Here is a 27630-nt window from a genome sequence, read left to right on the forward strand (position 1 = left end):
CCACAGGGATCGTTACTGAGACCTAACTGTTCACAATGAAGGTTAATAATTTAGGTGAGGAAACTAAATGTAATTTCTCTAAGTTTGCAGACGACACAAAGCTGGGTGGAAGGGTGAGCTGTGAGAACGATGCAGAGATGTTGCCGTGTGATTTGGACAGGCGGAATAAATGGGCAAATGCATGGCTAATGCTGTATAATGTGGATAAATGTGAGATTATCCATTTTGGTAGCAAACACAGGAAGGCAGATTATGATTTGAACAGCTGTAAGTTGAGAGAGGGGAATGTTGAACAAGACCTGGGTGTCCTTGTGAGCATGCAGCTGCAGCAGGTAGTAAAAAAGGCAAGTGGTATGTTGGTCTTCATAGCGAGAGGATTCATGTACAGGGACAAGGAAGCCTTGCTGCAATTATACAGGGCATTGGTAAGGGCACACCTTCAATATTGTGAGCAGTTTTGGCTTCCTTGCTTGAGGAAGAATATTTTTACTGTGGAGGGAGTGTAGTGAAGTGATTCCTGGGATAGCAGAACTGACATAAGGGTTGAGTTGGTTAGTATTGCAATCATTAGAGTTTAAGAGAATGAGAAGGAGTCTCAAATCTATAAAATTCTAACGGGACTAGACAGGTTAGATGCTGGAAAGATGTTCCCAATGGTGCAGGAGTCCTGACCAGGGCTCATTGTTTAATTATTCTAGGAGTGAGATGAGGAGAAACGTCTCTACCCAGACAGTGATGAGCCTGTGGAATTCACTAATGCAGAAAGTGATTGAGACCAAAACATTATGTATTTTCAAGATGGAAGTGGATACAGCTCTTATGACTAAGGGGATCAAAGGAACATGGATGGGAAGGGCGGGATTTGGGCATTGAGCTTGATGATCAGCCATGGTCATTTTGAAAGGTGGAGTAGGCTTGTGGAGTCGAATGGTCTACTCCTGCTCCCACCTTCCTATGTGTATGTTTCGAACGTGCTCTGGCACAATACCTTTCTTCTCCTTCTTAAGCAGTTCCTTGAGGCTAATGGTGACGCTCTTCTACTCCAGAGTTATGCGTCTTGAGGTGATCTTCATTTTGAGGAGCTGGCTGATGCCTGTGTGTGTGAATGTTTTTAATGTGAGGTGGTCATTGCATTCTGACAACCTCATCTTTATCAAATGACAGGGGTGGCTGGGATGATTGAAGATCAGACTGCACTGCACAGACATGGGTATCGCAAATACACATTGTTGCCCCTAATCCTTCCTGCCCCCCATGGACCTTTAGAAAAACCCCAAGACATTTCACAAGCATCTATAGTGAATTTAGACCCTGCCCATGGGGCAATTTGAGGGCAGATAGCCAAAGGTTTAGTCAGGAAGGAAGATTTTAAGGATAGCCCTAAAGAATGTAAACAAGGTAGAGGGGCAGAGATGTTTAAGGAGGGAATTTCAGTTCAGGGAGCCTACTCACCCATGGTGAAGTGATCAAAATTGAGGTTGCTCAAAGTCCAGAATGAAAGGAACACAGACACATCATGGGATTGTGGGGTTGGCGCAGTTTATTAAAGTGGAGAGATGTGAGGCCAGGGAAAGTTGTGAATATAAGGATGAGGCCTTTAAATAAAAACACAAAGAACTGCAGATGCTGGGATCTAGAAGAAAAATGATTATCTGGAGAAGCTCAGCAGATCTGTGGAGAGAGAAACAGAGTGGGCATTTCATGTCAAATTTGACTCTTCTTTGGAACCCAAAGAAGAATTCCCAAGAACAGCGAGGACGTGAAGCATTGACTTTGTTTCTCTCTTTATAGATGTTGCCAGACCTGCTGAGTTTCTCTACCACTTTGTGTTTTCATACCCCTTGAGCCTTTATAATTAATGCAATTAGGTCAGCAAGCAGAAGGGTGACAAGGGAATGGTTTTTGGTGGAAGTAGGAACACAGTTTGTGGAAGGTAGATTGCAGGGAGGCCAACAAGGATTGCATTGGAATAAGATAACAAAGTGTGAAGCTGGATGAACACAGCAGGCCAAGCAGCATCTCAGGAGCACAAAATGCATTGGAATAATCGGCTTTTAGAAAATTGAGGGTTTCAGCAGCAGAGGAGCTGAGACATGGACAACGTTGGGTGTTATTATGGAGGACAGAAAACCTTATTGCTACTTTTAAACATTTTGATGATTTCTTCCATTCCTGCTGGACTTGTCATCCTTCAGAATGGTGTTTGAGTTTTGGAGATTGATTTCTGGCTACTGATGTGAGCAAGCACAAAATCTTCTCAAGATTTAAAATAAACTGTTATTCACGGAAGTGTCCTACAATACTTCTGCTCACTAGTTATTTAAAAAAGAGAGATAGAAATAAGAGGAGATTGTGAATCAATCATGCACTTTACTGTTTCTCATTTCACTTAGGAATGCTAACCTAGCCAAGGATAAACATGTTGGACAAATGAATATGGAGGGAGGGTAGAGGAACCATGAGATCTGGTGAAATCTCCAGCATTTGGTCCAATTGGAGTTGTGAAATTCTAATGTGCATCCCTCACAGAACTCCCTACACACGTACAAACTTCGGAGACTTCCAACAGCTAAGCCTGATTAGTTGTCAATTCCAGACCAATTATTCTAAAACCCTTGAATACGTGAAGAGACGCTTGGTACTGGCATATATTGCATCTATGCTGGCTGTCTGAAAAAGCAGCTCACCTCATACCACTCCCGTGCATTTTCTCAGTGGCTCTGCAAACTGTTTCTCTCCAGATAATTTCTCAATTCCAATGCAATCTGGTTGGCCTCCCTGCGATCTACCTTCCTTATCTCTGCCCCCAACATGCTGTCAGGCTGTGCATTACAAATCCAAACTACTCGCTGCGTAAAGATATTCTTTCCTCTTGTTGCCCTTTCGCCTGTACCCCCTAAATAAGTGTCTTCTTGCTCTTAATCCTACCTGCTCCCTGGCTACTTTGCCCACATCCATTAGTATTTTCAACACTTCAATTGAATCTTCTCTTAGTCAACTTCTTGCAAAGGAAAGCAACATAGTTTCTCTAATCTACTTGAATAACTTCTCATGAGCGAATGCTGGCATTTTGTTTTAGGTGGGACTGTATTTAAAGAAAATAGTGTAACTCAACTACAATTAGATCTAAGATAACAAGGTGTAGAGCTGGATGAACACAGCAGGCCAAGCAGAATCTTAGGAGCAGAAAAGCTGAGGTTTCGGGCCTAGACCCTAGACAATTAGATCTAACCCTATTTTCACCCAAAATAGACTTCTATCCCTGGGCAAATCAGGAGCAGGATTTCCCTGGTTCTACCCACTTGTCCTTTCACCCAATCCCAGTGTGGCAAACATTATCTACTCCATTTTCTGAAGAAGGGTCTACACTCGAAATGGGAGCTTTCCTGCTCCTCTGATGCTGCTTGGCCTGCTGTGTTCATCCAGCTCTGCACCTTGTTATCTCTACTCCATTGCTGCACTTGTTTGCACCAATTCAGAACTTCTTGGTGCTAAATTTTGTGCTTTTGACATTAGAGTGTAAGTGTAAAAAATAGGAAATTGAGATTAAGAAGGAATGGATAGAACTTTCTTCCCCGAAGACTGTGGAAAAGGGTACCAGTGAAGAAGACGACGAGATAAATAGATTAACTTTTCAGTGCCAGGGGCCTGGATTCTGCCTGTGCGGACTTTGCACGTTCTCCCTGTGTCTGTGTGGGTTTCCTCCCACAGTCCAAAGATGTGCAGGCTACGTCGATTGGCCATGTTAAGTTGCCCATAGTGTTCAGGGATGTGTAGATTCGGTAGATTAGGGGAATGGGTCTGTGTGAGATGTTCTGCGGGTTGGTGTGGGCTTGTTGGGCTGAAGGACCTATTTCACACTGTAGGGATTCTTTGAAATAAAGTGTCTACTGTCCACATATTTTGAGGAAGGGTTGTGTTGAGAAGGTAGGTAGGGAGGTAGGTTCGGCAGGGATAAGACTCATCCATTTCAGCTTTTAAAATAGTGCAGTTAGAAATATTTTTAGTCAGAACAGTAAGTATCATACCTTATTGAAACATAGTAGTGTACTTCTTTTGGATGGAGTGAATATACAGAAACTCTTTCCAGTGGTTGGAGGATCAGAGGATACAGAATTAAATCGATTAACAAATGAAGCAGCAGGTACCAATAGGAAAAGAGAAACTTAATTATGTAATGAATGTTTATGATTTGGACTGGACTGCCCTACCTAATAAGGTGGTGGATACAGAATGAGAGAATTACAAATTGCTAGAATGTAGAAGGAGGCCATTTAGCCCATGGTGCTAGCTGTCCCAATAAATGTCTCACTTTGTGTCATTCCCTTGCCTTCTTGCCTTGATCCTGCACACTTTATTTCTTTTTTAGATAACATTCTAACTCCCTTATGAGAGCCTTGATCAAACCATGACGTGGAGGTGCAGGTGTTGGCCTGGGGTGAACAAAGTCAGAAGTCACATGACACCAAGTTAAAGTCCAAGACAATTATTTTGAAATCGCAAGCTTTTGAAGCGCTGCTCCTTCGTCATCTTCCAGACTTCACCCGATGAAGAAGCAGTGCTTCGAAAGCTTGTGATTTCAAATAAACCCCACTTAGGCTATAACCTGGTGTTATGTGATTCTGACTTTGATTACACCGCCTTCCTCCACACTCTTTCAGGCAGCTGCGTTCCAGACCCTAACCATTCGCTGTGTGAAAAAAAACAAACAGTAGCATTTTATAGGGAATTAAATAAATGCTTAATCGAGGAAATATTGCAGGGATCTGGGAAAAGAGCAAGGGAGCAAGTCAAACTGGGTTGTTTCTGTGCTGTACAGCTCTATGATTCATCAAAGCCAATTTTAGCACACTGCTGCTTTAAGAGGTGCACTCCTGCAGTGAGGAGTATGAAGTCACATTTGCAGCAACTGGGAGTCCTGCTGGGAGGCACGTGCTGTTTTAAGCTGAACAGTCTCCTCTCGCTACCAGCCTGGATCTGGCCCTGTGGCATTGCAATTAGATTGTCACGGCAGGGCTGCTTGGATTTATGCTTCAGGGTATCTTTGTCATCACAAATGATAATGTTCCCTGTTGACTTTCTGGGCAAGTTAAGGAATGCAAGACAAGCACCATGATCGGTTTTCTTCGAGAACAGAGATGAAGAGAATTGTTTTCTCTTAGAGATTTGTAAGGCTTTAGGACACTCTACCTGCTAGGTTCTTGTTAGGAAATGGAACTAAAGGCTATTGGGGCAGATGGGAATGTGGAATTTGAAAAGCAAATATATCAGCTACAATCTTACTGAACAGCAGAGCAGGTTTATAGTCAATTTCTGCTCTTAATTAATACATTCAAAAGTACATCTGTATGTTTGTATGTTGGCTGGAATCTGTCATACATCTCTTTTCTGGTACTCTTAAGTGGTTAGACTATCTGCATTTACACAGTGTAGTCTCAGGTTATCTGTGGAATGCACTGAGCTCCGGAAGATAGCCATGAAATTTCCTTGTACTTTGGACCGAATCTCACTGTCCAATGGGGAGCATGGTGGCTGGGACGGCATGGAGTAGCAGTGGGTAGCACCACTGTCTCCCAGCACCAGGCACCCAAGCTTGGTTCCAGCCTCAGGCGACTGTCTGTGTGGAGTTTGCACATTCACCCCATGTCTGTGTGGGTTTCCTCTGGGTGCTCTGGTTTTCTCCTACAGTCCAAAAATGTGTAGGTTCGATGGACTGACCACACTGAATTGCCTGTAGTTCCCAGGGACGTGCAGGCTAGGTGGGTTAACCATGGGACGTGCAAGGTTACAGGAACAGGGTAGGGGCCTGGGTCTGATATTCTTTGGAGGGGTCACTGTAGACTTGATGGGCCAAATAGCCCGCTTCCACATTGTTTCTATGTCCCATCCCAATTTTCGCTCAAAATACAGTCCTGCGGTCCCACTGTGTCCATCCCAGAACTTTGAAAGAACAATCTAACTGGCCTCACTCCCTCCCCTTGGCCATGTTTCAGTAAGTGTTTCCTTTGCAGGGATGTATCCAATTCCCTTTTGAAAGCAATTATCAAATCTGCTTCCCATGCCTTTGAAGACAATTCATGGGATACAATGTGTGCAATTATGCACTTTGGCAGGAAGAACAGAGGTGTAGACTATTTTCGAAACGGGAAAGACTTCGGAAATTTGATACACCAGGGGACTTGGGAGTCCTCATTCAGGATTCTCTTCAGCTTTACATGCAGGTTCAGTTGACAGTTAGGAAGGCAAATGCAATGTTCGCATTGATTTCAAGAAGGCTAGAATACCAGAATAGAAATGTACTGCTGAAGCTGTATAAAGCTCTGGTCAGACTGTGGGCAGTTTTGGGCCCATACCTAAGGAAGCGCTGGTATTGGAGGGATCCAGAGAAGGTTGACAAGAATGACCCTGGGGAAGAAAGGCTTGTAATATGAGGAGCAGTTAAGGACTCTGGGTCTCCGTGGAGTTCAGAAGGATGATGGGAAATTCTCCTGAAACTTGCAAACTACTGAGAGGCGTGGATAAAGTGGATGTGGAGAAGATGTTTCCACTAGAAGGAGAGACTAGGATCCAAGGGCACAGCCTCAGATTGAAGGGATGGCCCTTTAGAATTGAGATGAGGAGGAATTCCTTCAGTCAAAGGGTGGTTAATCTGTGGAAATCAATGTCATAGAATGTTGTGAAGGCTAAGTCATTGAATGTTTTTAAGACAGAGATAAGTTTTCAATTAGTACTGGGATCAAGGGTTATGGGGAGAAATTGGAAGAAATATATAAGCCATAACTGAATGTTGGAGCAGAATTGATGGGCTGAATGGCCTAATTTAGTTCCTGTTTCTTCAGATCTTATTCCAAGCATCCTAGATGCAGTCTATTGTCTCTCAAAATGAGTGGATCTTATGATGCTCAACAATGTACAATGAAGTCAAAAATCCAGGAATACGCCTGCTCATAATTAGCAATGCTACTGCGCTAATTTTGTAACTTTTAAATAACTTCAGTGATAGCCAGTTCATCATTGTAGAGGCTTATTCTCCATCTGAGAGGATATATGGACCAGGGCCTTTGTTTGTCAGGTGAAATGAGCATGGGCATTTTGCACTTGGGCTGCTCAGTTTGTTTAGAAGTCTTGGGTTGTGTTATTGGTAATCACCTCAAAGAAAAATTTTCAAAACCTACAAGAGGTTTTTTTGTTGGGCTGGAAGGAGCAGCACTGAAGTAATCCTCCAGCCTCGATAAAGCATCTGTGGACTGCTGCCAGACCATTCTTAACCCTGTGTTTCCATATCTCTCCCCACTCTGTCCTGTGGGTTTGCTCAGGGACTCTGTGATAAGGCCTAGACAGGTGAGTTTTTTTTAAATTTATTCATTCACGGGATGAGGGCATCACTGGCTAGGCCAGCATTTATTGCCCATCCCTAACTGCCCAGAGGGCAGTTATGAATCAACCACATTGCTGTGGGTTGGTGTCACATGTAGGCCAAACTAGGTAAGGATGGCAGTTTCCTTCCCTAAAGGACATTAGGGATGGGTTTTTCCGGACAATCGACAATGGATTTACGGTCATCATTAAATTCTTAATTCCAGGTTTTTTTATTGAATTCAAACTCCAACATCAGCCATGGGGGGATTAGAACCTGGATCCCAAGTACATTATCTGGGTTTCTGGATTACAGTCCAGCAATAATACCATGAGGCAATTGCCTCCCCACTGGGATGACTGACTGCTATCTATTGCTTACTTGAGTCCTGAACCTTTTGGATTCATCCTGAGCCTTTTAGTTCTGGTGCGTCACCATTGGCAGAGTTTGGAACTCTCATATACCTATGCCCTAATTCCCAATCCAAAATACAACATCTCCAACAGTGCCCCTCTCCCTCAGTACCGAGCTGATGTGCTGACCCTAGATCTTGTCTACAAGTTTCTTGAGTAAGACTTGAACCCACCACCTTCAGGCTCAGAAGGATCAGAGTGCAATTACTTGCACTAAAATAAGCTTAGAGTTTGCAAAATTGAATGCTTGGTTGGATGTAATGTAATTCTGGAAGAAGGTACAGAAGCCAGAAGGATTTAATCAATGCTGAGGGTCATGATTTTAAATTGAACACAAGACAGCCCACTGTGGGTCAACATGGTTTGGTATAATGAGGGAGTGGGATTAATCTGGGACTGGGAATTTTATATTTGCTGATGAGATGTTGGCACCACTTGCACTGTTTATTGTCCATTCCCAATTGTCCTTGAGAAAGTCGTTGTTAAACGTATATACTTGTCTTTAATTGTACGTAGGCAATGGGCTCTACCTAAGGATTCACATGTGCCTTATAACAAATTAGAACGGTAGCAATTGGGTGAGGAAGAACATGTCTGTAATGTCTGTGTGTAATATTTCACAAATCTGTATTAAGCAGCAATTGCACAAATTTACAAGGGTTTTATTGTAAATCTATAGTTCAGCACAAACAACAATTTCCAGTTTTCCCGTCAGGAACCTTTCCCTGTCCAGCAACGAACTCCACAGTTTTTGTTTTAATTTAGAAACTCACCACCACTTTCCAATTAATCAAATTACAAAGGCTGTCCACCAGGAAGAGCTCATCTTATTTTAAACAAAAAGAAGTTCAGCATCTGTCACTGAGTTAACAAATTATTTAATTAGTAATGAACAAATAACACACTCTGGACACCAGTGTAACAAAAGCAAAAAGGGAAGGGAGGGAAATCAATCACAACAGTGTTGGCAGAGGAGCAGATGATGCATTCCAGTTCCTGTGGTGTCCATCTCTCTCTCAAAGCACTGAGAGCATTACTGGATGCACTCCATGCTCCACGATCCCTAGAACCCAACTCATTCTCTTAAAGCCAGCTCTGCTGTTGGTCCTAATCCTTTGGTCTTTCCGCACTTCCTTGCAATGTTTTTCTTTCAAAGGTTTGCCAAGTTTTGTTTTGAAAGCCATTGCCTCATCGGACTGTGCATTATGAATCCTAACTACATATATTTTTAATCAGCCTGTTTAGGCATGTTATGAAACACCTCTGGAGCAGGTGGGACTTGAACGTAGGCTTTTTCTTTTTATTTCTATCCAGAGATGCTATTACACACCTCCAAATGTTTTCTTACCACCAGCAAATCGCCATGTTTCTAACTAAAGTACCGTGTGACCACAAAAAATAGGAACAGAAGTAGACTGTTCAGTTCCTTGAGTTTGCTCTGTCATTCAGTAGGATCATAGTTGACCTCACATTCCTCAGATCCATTTTCCCTTCCATTTTCCACAATTCTTAATTCGCTCCTGATCATTATTCTATCTCAGCATTAAATGTACACCAAGAAACTACCCCACCCCCAGCTGTATGTGGCAAAGACTTATGAAGACTCGCAACGCCCGAGAGAAGAAATTCGTCTTCATCTAAGTCTTAAAATGGCAACCCTTTATTCTGAGACTATGCCTTCTGGTCTTACACTCTCTCATCAGAGGAAACATCCTCTCAGCATCTACTTTACAGCCCTTGAGGGACAATGAGTCTTCTAAATCTTATATTTTTTAAATCAACTTGTTCAGACATGTTATAAAACACATCTGAAACATGGGGAAATGATTCCAAGCCTCCACTGTTCTGTTTTTTGGTCATATCTGGAACCATAATCAAACAACTGAATGGCCAGAAAATCACCCATGGCATCTTTCATCCATTAATCACCATCAATCTCCTCAGCTCTTGTCTTTTCTTTATATCGGACACATAACTGAACGGCCTTTTTTGTCCGATCACCAAAGGGACTTTTTCCCCTCTCTATTGACCACCACCAGTAAATCATATGTGTTTTCTCCCCAGCTCTTGGTTTCTTTAATCAACAAGCTTAGATATGTTATGACACACCTCTGGAGCAGGTGGGACTTGAACTGAGGCCTCTTAGTCCAGAGGTAGGGACATTACCACTGCACCACAAAGGTCCACCAATTCTTCACTCTGTAATTTTGAATCAACGTGTTCAGAGATGTTATTACACACTAGAGCAGGTACGACTTGAATCCAGGCTTCCTGGCTTGAAGGAAGGGACATTACTATTGTTCCACAACAGCCTCTCTCCCCCAGCTCTTTTCTTTCTTATTTTATTCCCCAATTTTAATATCCAGAAATGCTATAACACACAACCAAATGACTTCCTCAACCACCAAGTCACCTCCGGCAATATGTGACTATTAACCACCACTATTAAATCACCCATTTTTCCAACTGTTTCCCTAGCTCTTTTCTTTCATATCCAGAAATACCCTTCCACACAATTGGCTAATATCTTGCCCCATTACCAAAGCGCCATGGTATTCCTTTCAACTATTAACCACCACTGGTAAATCACCCCTGTTTCCAATTGAATAATTTAAATGCAAATCCTGTTAATGGAAATAAAAAACAATCAGAGGTGAAGGAGATGAGAAGGGGGCATGTCCCCAGCTCTTAAATACAAAATCAAGTGAGCGTTACTCGATTTCAATCAATTCAGAACTTTTCTGCTTGGCCCTGAAGGAGGCCTGCGTTTATAATACTGACATATAAAAGCTTACAAAGCACGTAACTATTAGGTTCAATTTCTAACCTTCAGCAACAAAAACAGAAGATGCTGGAAAAGCTCAGCAGATCTGGCAGCATCTGTGAAGAAAAAAAATCAGAGTTAACATTTCGGGTCGGTGACCCTTCCTCAGAACTGATGGTAACTGGGAAAACGTTGGCTTATGTGCAGAAAATAGGGTGGGGGATGGGGTAGGGAGTAAATGATAGGATAGCGTTATTATCACTGGACTGTTAGTCCAGAGACACAGATAAAGTTCTGGGGACCCAGATTCAACTCCCACCATGGCCGATGGTGGAATCTGAATTCGATAAATATCTGGTATTAAGAATCTAATGATGACTATGAATCCATTGTCGATTGTTGGAAATACCCATCTGGTTCACTAATGTCCTTTATGGAAGGAAACTGCCATCTTTACCTGGTCTGGCCTACATGTAACTCCACACCCATAGCAATGTGATTGAATCTTAACTGCCCTCTGGGCAATTAGAGATGGGCAATAAATGCTGCCAAGCCAGGGCTTGCTGTCTCATCCCATGAATGAATACAAAAAAAAGGAGGACATAGTACACCCTAACACACTGGCCACACTGCCCTACATCAAGAACATATCAAAACTGACAACGAGACTCCCACCACCACTAGGAATCATGGTTGAGCACAAGTCTACAGCCACTCTATGAGGAGTGGCACGGTGGGTCACAGCATCAGTGACCTGGGTTCAATTCCACCCTCAGGTAACTGTCTGTGTGGAGTTTGCATGTTCTTCCCTGTGTCTGTGTGGGTTTCCTCCGGGTGCTCCAGTTTCCTCCCACAGTCCAAACATGTGCAGGCTAGGTGATTGGTCATCCTAAATTGCCGGTAGTGTTCAGGGATGTGTAGATTAGGTGGGTTACAGGCGATAGGTCTGGGTGGGATGCTCTGAGGGTCAGTGTGGACTTGTTGGCCGAAAGCTGTTGGGAAAGGTGTTTCCACACTGTTGGGATTCTATGAGTTTCTTTTATTGATGTTTGTGAAAGCTTGCTGTCTGTGTTTTCTACAATGCCACAATGATTAGATTCCAAAATTATACCACTGAAGGTGAAAAAGCAACAAAATAAACAGTAATTCTTTGAAATGGACACATTGGTTGTACTAGCTAACACAGTGTGGAGCTGGAGGAACGCAGCAGGCTAGGCAGCATCAGAGGAGCAAGAAAGCTGACGTTTCGAGTTGGGACCCTTCTTCAGAAATGGGGCAGTGGAGAAGGGAGCTCTGAAATAAATAGAGAGAGGAGGGATGGGACTGGGGAAGGTAGGTGGGGTGGTGATAGGTGAGTGCAGGTAGGCAGTGGTGGGGAAAGGCAGTATGGCTGTGGCACCTGATTTGTTTCAGTATGTGGTCGAGCAGTTCTGAGGTATACATAATAAGCCCAGCTGGCTTATTTGAAATCACAAGCTTTCGAAGCGCTGCTCATTCTCAAATTTACTGTTTTTTCCCTTTTAGGTGGTGTATAGCTTGTGAAAGATGCTATGCAAATTCAATTGCTCTTTTCTTCTTTAGATTTGAAGGGTCTTGTGATTTTTTGTTTGCTCTTTGGATATGAGCTATATCTGATCAAGTTTGCTATTGTCAATATTTCGTATAATGTGTAGGATCTCTGCCCTTAGAGTGTTATGTGAATATAGCATCCACTGAGCTGATCACTTGGCTGTTTCCTTAACCAAAAGAACAGGTACTGCATGAGGAACTAGGGCAGACAAGTTACGTGGTGCAACATTTGAAGCACTATCATAAAATCATGAAGCAGAAGTAGGCAATTTGGCCCTTCCACCTTGATCTGCCATTTAGCAAGGTCATGGCTGATCTGATTTAACTTCAAATCCACAATCGCACTGACTCTGGATAATTCTTCACGTTCTTACTCACCAAGAATCTATCCATCTTTACCTTAAAAATGTTCAGAGACTCCACTTCCCACCGTCTTTTCACGAAGACAGTTCCAAAGACACATCGGCCCTCATTGACAAAAAAAAGTCTAATTGAAGTTTTGTTTTTAAAGAGCAACTTCTTATTTTTAAATAGTGCCCCCTAGTTCTTGATTCTCCCATAGCAGGAAACATCTTAAAGTGGCATGGTGGCTCAGTGGTTAGTACTGCAGCTTCACCGTGCCACAGGCCCAGGTATGATTCCACCCTCGGGAGACTGTCTGTGTGGATGTCCACCCTGTGCCTTTGCAGTTTGTCTCTGGGTGCTCCAGTTTCCTCCCACAGTCCAAAGATGTGTAGGTTCAGTGGATTGGCCATGCTAAGTAGTGTCCACGGATGTGTGGGTTAGGTGCATTAGCCATTGGAAATACAGGGATAGGTAGGTGGATTGGGCTGGATGGGATGCTCTTCGGAGGGTTGATGTGGACTTGTTGGGCTGAATGGCCTGCTTCCACACTGTTGGATTCTATAAAATCCTCTCCACATCTGCCAAATCTAGATGCCTTGGTCTCTTATCTGTTTCAGTCAAATGGCCCATTATTCTATTAAATTGCAGTGGATACAAATCTTTCCTGTCCAACATTGCTTCATAAGACAACTCACCCATTTCAAGTATCAGTCTTCTAAACCTTTCCAGAGCTGTTTCCAGCACATTAACATCCTTCCTTACTTACACACAACTCAAGATATGGACTCAGCAGTACCCTTTCTAACTGGAGCATAACATCTCTGCTTTTGTATTTAATTCTCCACACAATTAATGATAACTTTGTATTGACACTCCAAATTACTTGTTGTACATACATTCCAACCTTTCATCATCCAGGCACTAAATACCTCTGCAGCTCAGAGCTCTGCCATCCCTCACTATTTAGGTTTTATGAAGCATAAGTGTACAAGGGATGGAAAGACTATGTCTCTCAAAGCCTCCAGACTTGGGTCCCGGTTTGATCATGTTTAGGAGCTATTCTTGGAGTAAAGGTACGATTCATCATTTATTCCACACACCCTAGAAACTTTTAAAGGGCTGTTGCTCACTTTCAAGGGAGAACTGCCTCAAAATTTCAAGCATCTTCAAAGCAAGTTGTAATGGGGTTTGACTTTAAGAAATTACTTGGAAGCTAATTTCGTGCAAGTTGACAGAGCAGTTGAACCATGTATAAACTAAAGGACATCGGAACAGTTCAGAAACAGCAAACAGCAAGTGCAGCAACTACAGGCAAGTCACCTCCTCTTAAAGGCAAATGACCAAAACTTTTGGAAGGAGCTTCTGATCTGTTGTCTATGAACAGAAGAGAGCTGACTGTCACAAGTATTTTATAAGGATCGCAGACACATCATGGATTCCAGTGAGATGATGTTTCTGTCAGATACCCTGGAAAGACCATGCCAAGTCAAAACAAAACTGTTACTAGCAGATTAAATTAAGTTTTAGTGAGCATGGATTCTCAGAGGAGCCCAATGATGTTGACCACAATCAAAAGCTCTGGATGTCAACATCCAGTCCTTAAAACCCTTCTGCTCAAGGTTGATGATCTGTCAGCTGCTAAAAGATTGATTCCCCACTCCAGACAGACGTGTAATACTGTTTTAGGAAATTCCCTTTCTGCATGTTGCCATAATATCAAGGTTATGAGCTTGTGTGCAACTTTCTGGATTCCAAATATTTTTATACAGTCTGCATTAAAGCAAATCTTACTGATGTGGATCCATTCCCCCATAATATGAGCCTGTGTACTATAGTCACTAGATATGTGTAAGAGCAAAGTGGGCTCACTGAGCCTCTTAAGGGTGGCACTTGTGACAATGTAGTGCTCCTTCAGGTAGCATTGAATTTTATCAAAGGAGCTCCTGAACAATACTCTAACTTTTGTTTTGGGAATGTACCGAGTTCCATGTGCGGCATTAGCTTGTTGGTACATTGCTCAGTGTATACAGAATCCAGAGCGGGGAAAATTGCTTCTCAATGGTTAGAACATATGCAAAGCCTGGATATGGACCAAGGGCACGCAGAACGGATTGGTTTAGTTTGGCATCATGTTCGGCACAACATCGTGGGCCAAAAGGCCCATTCCTGTGCTGTGCACTTCTATGTTCTATGTTCAAATTATTTTAATATTTTATTGCTTGGAATTTGATGTTTTTCCTCCAATTAATATTGCACTGCTAATCCATTTGCAAAAATGTGGAAGTGACAGCATGGATTAAGAGTTCAATTGGGTGGAGTAAGGTTTAAACCGTAGCTCAATCCGAAATTCTACGGTCACCAAGCCCAGGACTAAAATTGAGCATTGAAGTTGCAAACCGATCTTTAACACTGGAAATAAGCAGTCATTTTGGTCATACAGTCATTTTCCCTCTTCCGTCCCTAACCTTTGCATTCTTTTGCACGTTAACTTACAGTTCCAGGAAAATGAAATATTCCTTGCGTGTTTCAAAGACGTCGACCAGCTGTAATATGTTTGGATGCTTCACCCTGTGAGAAAGAACAAAGCATTTCAGCATGGGCTGTAGAAATGAAAAGCTTATTCTTTCATATGACTGAAAGGGAGCAAGAAACATTAACATTGGTGAGACCAGCAGACCTCTGAGAAATCTAGCAACATTGCAAAATGTAATTGAGCTAAATGAGCTCCCCTGGTTTAGGAGACTTATTTGCATTGCCAGGTACATTTGTTTACTGCTGAAGGATGGATTCTAAGGGGTGATCTTCAAGTCCATGTCCATGTCTTTAATGTTTGAATAAATACCAATAGAGAACAAATTTCAACCTGCCCATGCCACTGCTATTTGGGTAATTTATCTCCACAACACTTAAGCAACACTTGTGGCTGGGCTGTCTGTTGACCTCTACGTGCTCAATACAAACTACTGCAGCTTTATTAAGCATTAGCTTGTTGAAAGCAGAGACAGTGGTGCAGTGATGGTATTACTAAAGGTAAATTCACCATCATCCCTGTGAACCACACGATTCATACAGAAAGATGACTCATGGTGAACTTAACCGAAGAGTCTCCATGCCTTAGATGAAGCATGACATTGAGAAGGAAGAACCTTCTTGGTGACCCCCAGCTGGGGCAGAAACTGTCCATATACTGCCGTCATCATAAGCCAGCTGTCGAAACAACTGATCTAACCAATCCCTTGATGCTGTTCCTAATACTCTGGTGACCCAGGCTGATTCTCAGAGGATGTGGGTTCAAATCCCACCATAGTGACTGGTGGCAATTAAATTCAGTGAATTTAAACAAATCTGAATTGTAAACTTATTCCAATGTGCTATAGAACCTGTGTCACACAAATGGAAAAGGCAATTTTCAGCTTACTACGAATGCCAGTTATGAGAATGCATACAAGAAATTATATGTTAAATTGTTGAATTTGCAACTTTAATCTTTGAGGGAACAGAGGGTTAAGGGAATGAAATATAGCCAGGACAGTTACAACATTTAAAAGACATTCGGACGGGTACATGAGTAAGATGGGTTTAGAGGGATATGGGCCAAACAGTCGGGAACTGGGACTAATTTAGTTCAGGAAACCTGGATGAGTTGGACTGAAGGGTCTGTTTCCAAGCTGTAAGAATCTAAGCTGTTATAATTCTTAATTCATTTGTCTTCTTAAGGCAGGATATAGGTAATAAAAAGACCAGAGCCTGGAATTATAAGAGGTCAGGCATGAAGTTGGTTCAAATTGCAAACCTTCCAATGGGACCAATATTTCTGATTGTCAAAACACTGGCAGGGTTACTATAATAAATGGAGTCTTGAAACTTCTCACTTCACGGTTATTGTTGTGGCCAAGGAGCAAAAAACCTTGGAACAGTGTGAAGGATACATCTGAATGATGCTTATCATAAACAAAGGATGTTTGGAGATCTTCTAGCAGTCCAAAAGGGTATTTTGAAACAATCCATAGGAACTCTGTTGATGAGGGGTGACCAATTTGACCTCTCGTATTCGTGACCATACAGAGATAACCAACCTCTGACTGCTTTTATTTTGTTCTGTTAGAGCTTTCTGTGTACTTGTGTGAGGTGTGGTCCTATAATCAAACAGGAACTGGGACAGTTTGGTATTGAGTGAAGCTTTAGGCTGTGTCTTTGACCCTGCTTCTGAGCACAAGTACAGAGGCGTATAAGACAGAGTTGGAGGTCAGCCAGTGTATCAGAATTACATTTTGCTCCCTGGGTATCTGGCAACACTCCAAAGCGTGAACACAGACTGGAAGGGAGCAACTGGGCTGGGTATTGTTCACAGAAAGTGAAAACTTTTAGTCTTCTGGTTAAGTTAAAGCAGGTGCCTGGAAGAAGGGATGCCCTTTGTTCCGTGCAATTTAACCTAAAGGGTTTGAAGGGAAAAGCTTGAGGTTATGTGGCAGATTCAACTTTGTGAAAGTAACCAAGGTGATTTGATGTGTAAACCTTTGCATCCATTGTAAAAAAGGAGTGAGGCCAATTCTCCTGGGGATTGGAAAAGTGCAGCTTCAGCAGGGCATTTACAACAATATGGACATCATTGTATTAAAATAAATCAGTTTGTAAATTCTTTAATCAACCACCTCAGATTATTATTACACATCTCTGGAGCAGGTAGAACTTGAACCCAGGCCTTCTGGCTCAGAGATAGTGTCCCTGTCACTGTACCATAGTTTGTACTTTTTTAATATAAGCTTGTTAGCTTTAAGAGAGCCCACATGATCTGATTTACCTGTTCATTAACTATCAGGGTGGAATGGTGGCTCAGTGGTTGGCACTGCTGCCTCACAGTGCCAGGGACCTGCGTTCCACTTCATCGTCAGCCAATTATCTGTGTGGAGTTTGCAAATTCTCCCTGTGTTTGTGTGGGTTTTACCTGGGTGCCCCTGTTTCCTCCCATAGTCTGAAGATATGCAGGTTAGGAGGATTGGCCATGCTAAATTTCCCCATAGTGTCCAAAGATGTACAGGTTAGGTGGATTGGCCATGCTAAATTTCCCCATAGTGTCCAAAGATGTGCAGGTTAGGAGGATTGGCCATGCTAAATTTCCCCATAGTGTCCAAAGATATGCAGGTTAGGAGGATTGGCCATGCTAAATTTCCCCATAGTGTCCAAAGATGTGCAGGTTAGGAGGATTGGCCATGTTAAATTTCCCCATAGTGTCCAAAGATGCGCAGGTTAGGTGGATTAACTAAAGAAAATGCAGAATTACAGAGTTAGGGTTGGGTCGGAGAGTCAATGTGGGCTTGATGGGCTGAATGGCCTTCTTCCACACTGTAGGGGTTCTATGATCAGCATACTGTTCATATCCTTGTGATTTTTAAGCCCAATTCAATAAAATTAGTTTGAGAATTTGGTACATTTGCCAGTATCATTATTTATTCCTTATTCCATTCAAGTCTGAATTCTACCTAATGGTTCAAGTGTTACGTTGTTGTCAATTACCCAGTTGGTTCACTAACATCCTTTAGGGAAGGAAATCTGCCATCCTGATGTGGTGTTGCCTACATGTGACTCTAGACTGGATGCTAAACTGCCCTCCACCTAGCTATATGTAACTGCATCCCTGTCTAACAGCATTATGCATGTACCTGGGCCAGAAAGACCACTACAGTTCCCAAAGGTAGTTCACCACCACTTTCTTGAAGGCAATTAGGGACAGGCAATAAATGCTGCCCTTGCTATCAAGGCTTGTATCCCATAAAAGGGTAAAACAAATAAAACTATCTGTGTTTTAAGAACCTGCATTTGAATAGATTTACAATAGGCAGAGTGATGGAATAGAAGTAGGTACAGAAGAAAAGGATGGGAAGAATAAGTGTTAATTTGTATTTTTCTTTGTAGTTACTGGTAAAATAGGAGAGTTTTTGGATCAAATAAAATTTGGAATTGTCACCTGTTACCATGCTGCAACGTATTAATGATTTAACAATCCTGGCATCCACTGGTGGCCAAACTTTCTGTCAATTTCCAGGCTGATTTCAATACTTAAACTTCTACCTCCTCCTGTGAGATTTCTTGCCAATACTCAGAGTCATTTTGGAAACCAAACAAGCAAGGGTTTGAAGTCAAACCAGCTAAACTAATTATTCATATTCTTCTGATTTAGTTTTAAGTATTCAACATTCAGTATTAATAAAAATGTATTTAGTATTAAATGTTACATTTATTTATTCCTAGGTATTCTGGCATTGCAAACATTTATTGCACATTCTTAATTGTCCTTCAGACATTGGTGGTGAGCTGTCTCCATGAACCGTTGTAGTCCATCTGGTTTGAATACACTAATAGTCTCAATACGGTGTGGAGATGGACGAACACAGCAGGTCAGCATAGTCAATACGGTGTGGAGCCGGAGGAACATAGCAGGTCAGCACAGTCAATATGGTGTGGGACTGGAGGAACACAGCAGGTCAGCATAGTCAATATGGTGTGGAGCCGGAGGAACACAGCAGGTCAGCATAGTCAATACGGTGTGGAGCTGGAGGAATGTAGTTGCTGCCTGACCTGCTGTGTTCCTCCAGCTCCACACCGTATTGACTATGCTGACCTGCTGTGTTCCTCCGGCTCCACACCGTATTGACTGTGCTGACCTGCTGTGTTCCTCTGGCTCCACACCGTATTGACTGTGCTGACCTGCTGTGTTCCTCCGGCTCCACACCGTATTGACTGTGCTGACCTGCTGTGTTCCTCCGGCTCCACATCGTATTGACTGTGCTGACCTGCTGTGTTCCTCCGGCTCCACATCGTATTGACTGTGCTGACCTGCAGTGTTCCTCCAGCTCCACACTGCATTGACTTTGACTCCAACAACTGCAGTTCTTGCTATCTACACCAATAGTGTTTTTAGGAAGGGACTTTCCAGGACACTGAAGGAGCAATGCTATTGGATGACATTTGGCTTGAAGGACAACTTGCAAATAATGGTTTTCCCATGTACCTGCTGACCTTTCTCCTTCTCAGTAGTAAGGGCTGCGGGTTTCAGAGATGCTGTTAAAGGAGCCATGGTAAGTTGCTGCATCTTGTAGATGTCACACAGTGTTGCCAAGGTGCACTGGTTTGGGAAGGAGTTTAACCAGCATCTAGAATGTTAGTTGCAGATTTATTCATGTCAGTCTGGTGAGATATATGTGTTTCATTCTTTTAAAAATCTACTGCTCTGGTGAACTTTTCTCAAGTGAGTGGAGGTAGAAATGTTAAATCCAACATTGAGGCCCAGCATGCAATCTACTAGCAGAAGTGTCTTCCATTCGGAGAATATGTCATATTCAAAACTTTAAAGCAAGCATTGGATTAGAGTCATAGAAACCCTACATTGTGGAAGTAGCCTTTTGGCCCATCAAGTCCATACCGAACCTCCAAAGAGCATCCTGCCCTATCCCTGTAATTCAGCATTTCCCATGGCTAACCCACCTAGCCTGCACATCCCAGGACACTATGGGCAATTTAGCATGGCCAATCTACCTAACCTGTGCATCGTTGAACTATAGGAGAACCTGAACTATAGGAGCACCTGAAGGAAGCCCGCACAGACACAGGGAGAATGTACAAACTGCACACGGGCAGTTACTCAAGGGTGGAATTGAACCCGGGCTCCTGGCGCTGTGAGCATTGAGTTGGGGGGGAGAGAGTTAGGAGGAAAGATTGGCTAACCTGGGAGACCAGCTGAAGTGATATTTCTTTCTTTGTCTGAACCTGTTTTGCGATATTTCCATTATTGGTTTGGCATCAGTCTGCCACTGATCATTGAAAACCCTTCAGGTCAAAAGACTTACAATATCCAGAGACCGTTTTTGTCAACCAATACAAACTGGAACTAGTTTCATTTGGGATTATAGTCAGCATGGTCTGGCTGGGCCAAAGGGTCTGTTTCCATGCTGCATGACTCCATGGCTCGTGAATTCCACAGATTCATGATCCTTTCAGAATAGTAATTTCTCTTCATTTCTGTTTTTAAATCTGCCGTTCCTTATCCTAGAACTATGACTTCTCATTCCAGATTACCCTAAATGAGGAAACATCCACTCTGTGCCCACTCTGTCCAATCCCTTTAGCGCCCTGTAGACTACAATGGAATCTCCTCTCGTTCTTCTCATCTCCAGCAAGTATAGACCTAAACAGTTCAATCTGTCCTCATAAGGCAAGTTCTTCATGCACTCAGTGCTGTGGCATTATGATGGGGCTCTGTTTCAACATGAACACTTTGATTGATAATAATTACAACTGAACTTCTGGCAACAGGCAGTGGTGGTGATGGAAGGCTTTGGGAACAGTTGGACGGAGTCTCTCTAGATAAAATGGTATCTTTGACGTAAAGTGGTGGAGCAGACGGGCAATAGACTCCTCAACCCGATGTCAACCACAGACCTCATTCCACATGAATCTGGTAAATACCTCCTTATTTAATCCAACTTTTCCTTTGTGTTTGTAATAACCTGAATGCCAGTGAGTAAAGAATCATGATCTTTGGGCCTTCCGTGTATACAAATCTAATGTTGTGTATTGTTATAAAATCTGTTGTTGGTGCTTCCAGCAGATTAAATTTGATGACATTGGTGAGCCAGATAATTTTTCATGCCAGCCAGTGATAGTTTCATGGCTGCTATTGCTGAGACTCGATTACAATTCTGGGTTTTGTTAACTGAATTTAAATTCCACCCGATGCCACCAGGGTGTTAAGAAAATGGCGTTCACAGCCAAGTCAGCCTGGATCTCTCTGAATGGCGGTAAAGCCTAAATGATCTAGTCCTGTTTCTATACTGTTATGGAAAGTAACAGCTGTCTCTTAACTGCATGTGAATAAAATTATTAGGATCAGAATCTGAAGATAAAGTCAACAGTTTTTGTCAAAGGTCAGATCAGGTTGCCGTCCTTCCTTTAACAAAGAAATGAGTTTGGCATAAAACAGTAAGCTGTCTATATGCCAGTGAAATATACACAGCACCACCCAAATTACATCTATAAGCAATCTGAAAAGTATAAACTGAAAGAACTACAGATGCTGTAAATCAGAAACAACAGCACACATTGCTGGAAGAGCTCAGCAGGTCTGGCAGCATCTGTGAAGAGAAATCAGAGTTAATGTTTCAGATCTGGTGACCCTCCCGCAGTACCGATGGTAGCTAGGAAAATGTCGGTTCATATGCAGAAGATACGGTTGGGGGAGGGAGTAAGGAGTAACTGATAGGTGGTGATAGAGCCCAAAGATAGAGAAGATTGACAAGTCGCCAGGCCCGGATCAGATTTGTCCTCGGCTGCTTTGGGAAGCGAGAAATGCAATTGCTTCGCCACTTGCGAAGATCTTTGCATCCTCGCTCTCCACTGGAGTCGTACCTGAGGACTGGAGAGAGGCAAATGTAATTCCTCTCTTCAAGAAAGGAAATAGGGAAATCCCCGGCAATTATAGACCGGTAAGTCTCACGTCTGTCGTCTGCAAGGTGTTAGAAAGGATTCTGAGGGATAAGATTTATGACCATCTGGAAGAGCATGGCTTGATCAAATACAGTCAACACGGCTTTGTGAGGGGTAGGTCATGCCTTACAAACCTTATCGAGTTTTTTGAGGATGTGACTAGTAAGGTTGATGAGGGTCAAGCTGTGGATGTGGTGTATATGGACTTCAGTAAGGCATTTGATAAGGTTCCCCATGGAAGGCTCATTCAGAAGGTCAGGAGGAATGGGATACAGGGGAACTTAGCTGCTTGGATACAGAATTGGCTGGCCAACAGAAGACAGCGAGTGGTAGTAGAAGGAAAATATTCTGCCTGGAAGTCAGTGGTGAGTGGGGTTCCACAGGGCTCTGTCCTTGGGCCTCTACTGTTTGTAATTTTTATTAATGACTTGGACGAGGGAATTGAAGGATGGGTCAGCAAGTTTGCAGACGACACAAAGGTCGGAGGTGTCGTTGACAGTGTAGAGGGCTGTTGTAGGCTGCAGCGGGACATTGACAGGATGCAGAGATGGGCTGAGAGGTGGCAGATGGAGTTCAACCTGGATAAATGCGAGGTGATGCATTTTGGAAGGTCGAATTTGAAAGCTGAGTACAGGATTAAGGATAGGATTCTTGGCAGCGTGGAGGAACAGAGGGATCTTGGTGTGCAGATACATAGATCCCTTAAAATGGCCACCCAAGTGGACAGGGTTGTTAAGAAAGCATATGGTGTTTTGGCTTTCATTAACAGGGGGATTGAGTTTAAGAGTCGTGAGATCTTGTTGCAGCTCTATAAAACTTTGGTTAGACCGCACTTGGAATACTGCGTCCAGTTCTGGGTGCCCTATTATAGGAAAGATGTGGATGCTTTGGAGAGGGTTCAGAGGAGGTTTACCAGGATGCTGCCTGGACTGGAGGGCTTATCTTATGAAGAGAGGTTGACTGAGCTCGGTCTCTTTTCATTGGAGAAAAGGAGGAGGAGAGGGGACCTAATTGAGGTATACAAGATAATGAGAGGCATAGATAGAGTCGATAGCCAGAGACTATTTCCCAGGGCAGAAATGGCTAGCACGAGGGGTCATAGTTTTAAGCTGGTTGGTGGAAAGTATAGAGGGGATGTCAGAGGCAGGTTCTTTACGCAGAGAGTTGTGAGAACATGGAATGCGTTGCCAGCAGCAGTTGTGGAAGCAAGGTCATTGGGGTCATTTAAGAGACTGCTGGACATGCATATGGTCACAGAAATTTGAGGGTGCATCCATGAGGATCAATGGTCGGCACAACATTGTGGGCTGAAGGGCCTGTTCTGTGCTGTACTGTTCTATGTTCTATGTTCTATGTTCTAAGATCAGTTGGACAGGCATTGGAATGGATAAATTAGAGGAGAAGTACTAGGATGGATAGAAGATGAGCTGTCTGGCAGAAAACAGAGTGGTGTTAAAAGGGTCCTTCTCAGGACGGCAGCCAGTGACTAGTGGGTGTTCCACAAGGGTCAGTGTTGGGACCACAACTTTTCACTTCATGTATTAATGATCTGGGTGAAGGAACAGAGGGCATTCTGGCTAAAGTTTCAGATCATACAAAGATAGGTGGAGGGACAGGTAGTATTGAGGAGGCAGAGAGCCTGCAGAAGGATTTAAACAGGTTAAGAGAGCGGACAAAGAAGTGGCAGGTGGAATATAATGTGGGAGAGTGTGAGGTCGTGCACTTTGGTAAGAAGAATAGAGACATGGAATGTTTTCTAAATGGGGAGAAAATTCAGAAATCTGAGATGCAAAGGGGCTTGGGAGTCCTGGTCCAGGATTGTCTTAAGGTAGTCTTGCCGTTTGAGTCAGTCGTTAGGAAGTTGGCATTTATTTCAAGAGGGTTAGAGTGTAAAAGCAGGGATGTACTTCTGAGGCTTTACAAGGTTCTGGTCAGACCACATTTAGAATATTGCCAGCAATTTTGGGCCCCATACCACAGGAAGGATGTATAGGCCCTGGAGTGGGTTCAAAGGAGGTTCACGAGAATGATCCCAGAAACGAAAGGCTTAACAAATGAGGAACATTTGAGGACACTGGGTCTTTACTTGATGGAGTTTAGAAGGAGGAGGGGCGATCTAATTGAAACTTACAAAATACTGAAAGGACTGAACAGAGTCGATGCTGGGAATATGTTTCCATTGGCAGGGGAGACTGGGACCTGAGGGCACAGCCTTAGAATAAAGGAAAGACAAGAAGAAATCTCTTCAACCAGAGAGTGGTGAATCTATGGAATTCATTGCCATAGAAGGCTGTGAGGCCGGGTCATTGAGTATATTTAAGACAGAAATAGATGTATTCTTGATTGTGAAGCGAATTAAAGGCAACAGGGAGAAAGCAGGAGAGTGGGGTTGAGAAACTTGTCAGCCATGATTGAATGGTGGAGCAGCCTCGATGGGCTGAATGACCTAATTTCTACTCTTAGGTCTTATGGTCTTACAATGATCTGGCTAGCGGAGTGAATAGCTGTTAATGGACACTGTTGGTGACTAACAGAGGATGTGTAATGGCAGAATATGTGATAACAAGGCCTGGTGTGTGGGGTAGGGGCCTAGGACATGAGAGAGTTCAGGCCCTAAAATTATTGAACTCAATATTGAGTCCGGAGGGCGCTGGATTCCCAAGCGGAAAATGAAGTGTTGTTCTTCTGGCTTGTGCTCAGCTTTGCTGGAACACTGCAGCAAGCCAGAGGCAGAGATGTTGGCCAGGGAACTAGGTGTTATGTTAAAGTGGTGAGCCACTTGGAAGGTCAGGGTCTTTTTTGCATGCAGAATGTAGATGTTCTATGAAGCAGTCACCCAGTCTACGCTTCATCTCCCCAATGTAGAGGACACTGCATTGTGAGCAGCGAATGCAGTAGACTAGATTGGGGGAAGTGCAGGTCAAGTGTTGCTTCACTTAGAAGGTATGCTTGGGCCCTTGGATAGCGGGGAGGGAGGAGGTAAATGGAGATAATGGGAACTGCGGATGCTGGAGAATCCAAGATAACAAAGTGTGGAGCTGGATGAACACAGCAGGCCAAGCAGCATCTCAGGAGCACAAAAGCTGATGTTTCGGGCCTAGACCCGAAATGGGTCCAGGCCCGAAATTTCAGCTTTTGTGCTCCTGAGATGCTGCTTGGCCTGCTGTGCTCATCCAGCTCCACACTTTGTTATCTTTAAGGAGGTAAATGGGCATGTGTTACACCTTCAGCAGTTGCAGGAGAAGATGCCATGGGGCTGTGGGGGGTTGTGGCAGTGAAGGACGAGTGGACCAGGGTATCCCAGAGGGAGTTGCCCCTGCGGAAGGCGGACGAAGGAGGGGAGAGGAATATGTGTCTGGCAGTGGCATCTCAATGGAGGTGGCGGAAATGGCATCTGATGATCTGGATATGAATGCTAGTGGGATGGTAGGTAGGGACAAGGGGCACCCTATCACTGGTATGGGAGAGAATAGACAGGGTGAGGGTGGAAGTGTAGGAGATGGATTGGATCTGGTTGACAGCCTTATCGAAAACAGAGCTGGGGAATCCTTGGTTGAGGAAAAATGTGGACATTTTGGAGGCTCCCTTGTTGAAGTTAACCTGAAAAGTACTTTCGCATTAGACTTCAAAAAACTGTTTCTTCAGATCAAGATGTTCTCTGTTTAATGCACATAAACAATCTTTTTATGACAGAAAACTGCCAAAACATCACAGAATATTAATTTTATTCTTTAAAAAGCACCGCATTATTTACATATTCATTAAAAATTAGAAGTTCCCTCTAGACACTGCTCTGCAGGCATAACCAATGATCTTAGGGGGAGCTGTAAAGCAAAGATAAGGAAAATGTCTGTGCATATTCAAGGATTACGGGCTGCTTAATAATTGGGGATTTTTAAAACTGAGATTGTGATGGCAAACTCTCCTTCCCGAGTTGAAATATTTGAGATGGGCAAGTCTACATTTCAAGCTGGCCCAGAGCTTACTAAAATCATCAGAGCTGAGTAACCATTTGGCGTGGTAGTAAATGGGACAGATTGCTATGCCAAAGTGCTGTGCAATCGGGAAAAACACAGATATTCATGCAAACACAACACATTCACACGAGACATTACAACTTATCCAAAATCACTTTGTTTTTGGAGACTGATGTTACACTGAGGCACCAAAGGACAAGTTACAGTCTGTAATTGCTTCATATAATCATAATTTTAAATCTATCTATTCTCCAAAATATAATAATAAAACTCCATCTTGGATTGGTGAGAGAAGGGAGTATTTTGGCAAGTGAGGAGTTTGGTTTAGTCTACTATACACTGCAGCAGAAATGATTTTATTCTGAAAGACTAATCACTGATATGAAGTAGAGAGATAATGGGAACTGCAGATGCTGGAGAATCCAAGATAACAAAGTGTGGAGCTGGATGAACACAGCAGGCCAAGCAGCATCTCAGGAGCACAAAAGCTGACGTTTCGGGCCTAGACCTTTCATCAGAGAGGGGGATGGGGAGAGGGAACTGGAATAAATAGGGAGAGAGAGGAGAAGTACTAGGATGGATAGAAGATGAGCTGTCTGTCTGGATGGATAGAGGAGAAGATAGGTGGAAACGAGAGTATAGGTGGGGAGGTGGGGAGGGGATAGGTCAGTCCGGGGAGGACGGACAGGTCAAGGAGGCGGGATGAGGTTGGTAGGTAGGAAATGAAGGTGCGCCTTGAGGTGGGAGGAGGGGATAGGTGAGAAGAAGAACAGGTTAGGGAGCCGGGACGAACTGGGCTGGTTGTGTGATGCAGTGGGGGGAGGGGGAGATTTTGAAGCTTGTGAAGTCCACATTGATACCATTGGGCTGCAGGGTTCCCAAGCAGAGCCAGCCCAGCTCGTCAGCGTTCTCCATTAACAAGCATTGCCGAAATGAGTTTGATGTGTCAGTCACCTCATTGTCGTGAGCCAGATCTTATTGTTTGCAAATTTGTCCTCCTCTGCATGCCACTATCACAGGCCATTTCCTGCTGATTCCCACTGATCGGTGAGAGAACAGAGCAGTGGACACCCAAGAGATGTTGGAATCATTCTCTCATGTGTTTGCCCATTGCGACATGGCTGAAAATGAAAGCAGCCATCTCTTGAAAGCAAAATGACTAACATAATAGTAATTGCACCTTTGAGAAGGATGGATATTGAGCAATTATCCTTTAAGAAAATGTAGCACTTTGCATTCAACCCAGTGAAAAGTGTGACTGTGGTCTTTTCTCGACTCTTAGACAAACCACCAAAATGTTTCTGGGTGCTGAACTGGTTTCACTGACAATTTTACTTCTACATAAAATTCCTTTCAGAACTCTTCTCCCAAGAGGCTCCAAATCTAATCCACCAGCATTTAGTTTCTCTTCCCATTTTTTGAATAAAGTGTAACCACATTAATATAAGAGTGGAATCTAGACAATGGGTGCACACATACAGAGCTTGAACACTTGTGTTAGCGTAAAGACAACTTGCATTTGTATAGCGCCTTGGTCACAGTTAAATACATCCCAAGGTGTTTCACACCGATGCTATAAGTCTGAAACTGACATCAAGCTAAAGGAGGAGATATGAAGACTGATGATTATAAACTTGACTCGAGAGGTAAGTTAAAGGCACATCTTAAAGGAATAGAGATTGAAGGAAGGAATAACTTAGGGTCCCAAAAACTAAAAGCACAGCT

General features: G+C 43.2%; 1 protein-coding gene across 4 annotated transcripts in view; it reads right to left on the reverse strand.

Annotated features, from left to right (window-relative positions):
- Positions 1-27630, reverse strand: part of LOC125460389 (caM kinase-like vesicle-associated protein) — a 137571-nt gene that overhangs the window by 49148 nt on the left and 60793 nt on the right. For all 4 annotated transcript variants that reach the window (XM_048547829.2, XM_048547832.2, XM_048547831.2 and 1 more), the window contains exon 4: positions 14942-15016. In XM_048547829.2, coding sequence (XP_048403786.1) covers positions 14942-15016 — 75 coding nt within the window. The remainder of the gene's footprint in view (positions 1-14941; positions 15017-27630) is intronic.

This window comes from Stegostoma tigrinum, chromosome 11, assembly GCF_030684315.1.
Source record: "Stegostoma tigrinum isolate sSteTig4 chromosome 11, sSteTig4.hap1, whole genome shotgun sequence".
In the NCBI taxonomy this organism is placed as follows: Eukaryota; Metazoa; Chordata; class Chondrichthyes; order Orectolobiformes; family Stegostomatidae; genus Stegostoma; species Stegostoma tigrinum.